This window comes from Eurypyga helias, unplaced genomic scaffold, assembly GCF_000690775.1.
Source record: "Eurypyga helias isolate BGI_N326 unplaced genomic scaffold, ASM69077v1 scaffold22993, whole genome shotgun sequence".
NCBI lineage: Eukaryota > Metazoa > Chordata > Aves > Eurypygiformes > Eurypygidae > Eurypyga > Eurypyga helias.
Window position 1 is genome coordinate 833 of NW_010239644.1, and position 1,307 is coordinate 2,139.

At 59.8% G+C, this 1,307-nt stretch overlaps 1 protein-coding gene across 1 annotated transcript in view; it reads left to right on the forward strand.

Annotated features, from left to right (window-relative positions):
- Positions 1 to 690: 690 nt before the first annotated feature.
- The window catches only part of KY (kyphoscoliosis peptidase), a gene marked incomplete at its 5' end in the record, with an annotated part of 2,875 nt that continues 2,258 nt past the window's right edge, over positions 691 to 1,307 (forward strand). The window contains one exon of the mRNA XM_010148232.1: positions 691 to 879. Within this exon, the coding sequence (XP_010146534.1) occupies positions 691 to 879 (189 nt within the window). The remainder of the gene's footprint in view (positions 880 to 1,307) is intronic.

Genomic DNA, 1,307 nt, shown 5'->3' on the forward strand with positions numbered 1-1,307 from the left:
CCACTGAGTAACAAGACAGAGAGCAATTAAGCACACTTCATCTTTGTCACCCTTCCCTAACGACGCTGAATTGATGGTGCATCAGACAAAAAGGGAATATGAAAGAGCTGGAAGAGAAAAGCCAGCGGGATGCCCTCTCCATATCCCTGTGCAAAGGCTACAAGGGAAAACGGCCCCTGCCCAACACCTCGGGCGTCCCTCCCCGGGGTGCTCTCGCACGCCCACCCCACGGGAAGCCGTTCACTAGGGCAGCCCAGAAAGGTGCAGTCCCTAGGCGACGTCAGTGGCCGAGGGGGACAACCTGCCTGCAGATGTGCGGGCAGGCTGGTACGGGAAGGCAGGTAGAGGAAAGCTGTGCGACGTGCAGAGATCCCTTACCAACAAAAATTCAGCGCCCCAGCCAAGAGCAAGCTTTCCGGAGAACTGAAAGCGCGATAACCGAGGCACAGCAGCCCGTCACCAGGGTCAGAAGGTGGAGTTTCAGAGAGAAGTACGCGCGCACTTAGACGTTTCAAACCCCCAACCCGGGGACTCAGCTGCAGGGAGGCACTCGAGGAGCTGAGGGAGCTGGTCCCCTTGCCCGTGGGATTGCGGTTCCGCAGACTTTGCTCCTCCCTTTCTCCCTCCACGCAGGAGCGCGGGCAGGTGTGAAACACCAGTCTCCTGCTGCGCCTCACTCCTTCCTTTCAGCATTGCAGGAATCCAGTGCATGAAGCTGTCGGGATACTCTAAGGGCTATGGGTACAAGATGGGGCAGACCTTTGCCGGGGACTCCGACCACGCCTGGAACGCCGTCTACCTCGACGGAAGGTGGCATTTACTCGACAGCACCTGGGGAAGCGGTGCCGTCGATGACTCCTTCACCAAGTTCACCTTCAGGTAAAGAACCACCCCCTGTGTGAATACATACACCGACCCCACAGGCAGAAGGAAAGCTGCTGGGCCTGGCACACCGAACGGTGACAAAGTCTAGGGCCCGCAGCACGCCCCAAAGCCCTGGGGGAGGCAGCAGGGCCGCCTGTGCAAGGGACGGAGCTGGAGCTGCAGGAAGGCAGCGGCCCTGAGCACAGCTGCATCGCTGCTGCCAGCGACCCACTTCTGCTCATCACACCTTCCCTTCCTGCCACGCTACGCGGCACTTGATGCGCAGCTGCCCCAGGGAGGGTGCCTCCACGCTGTCGCGCACCGATGCCTCCCTCTTCCTTCGGGAGCCTGTGGTTGCAGGGATAGCGCAAATAGCCCAGTTCTACCCAAAAGCTCAGCATTTGCCCTGGAAGTGGCAAACCAAAACTCGGGTTCCGTCTCTG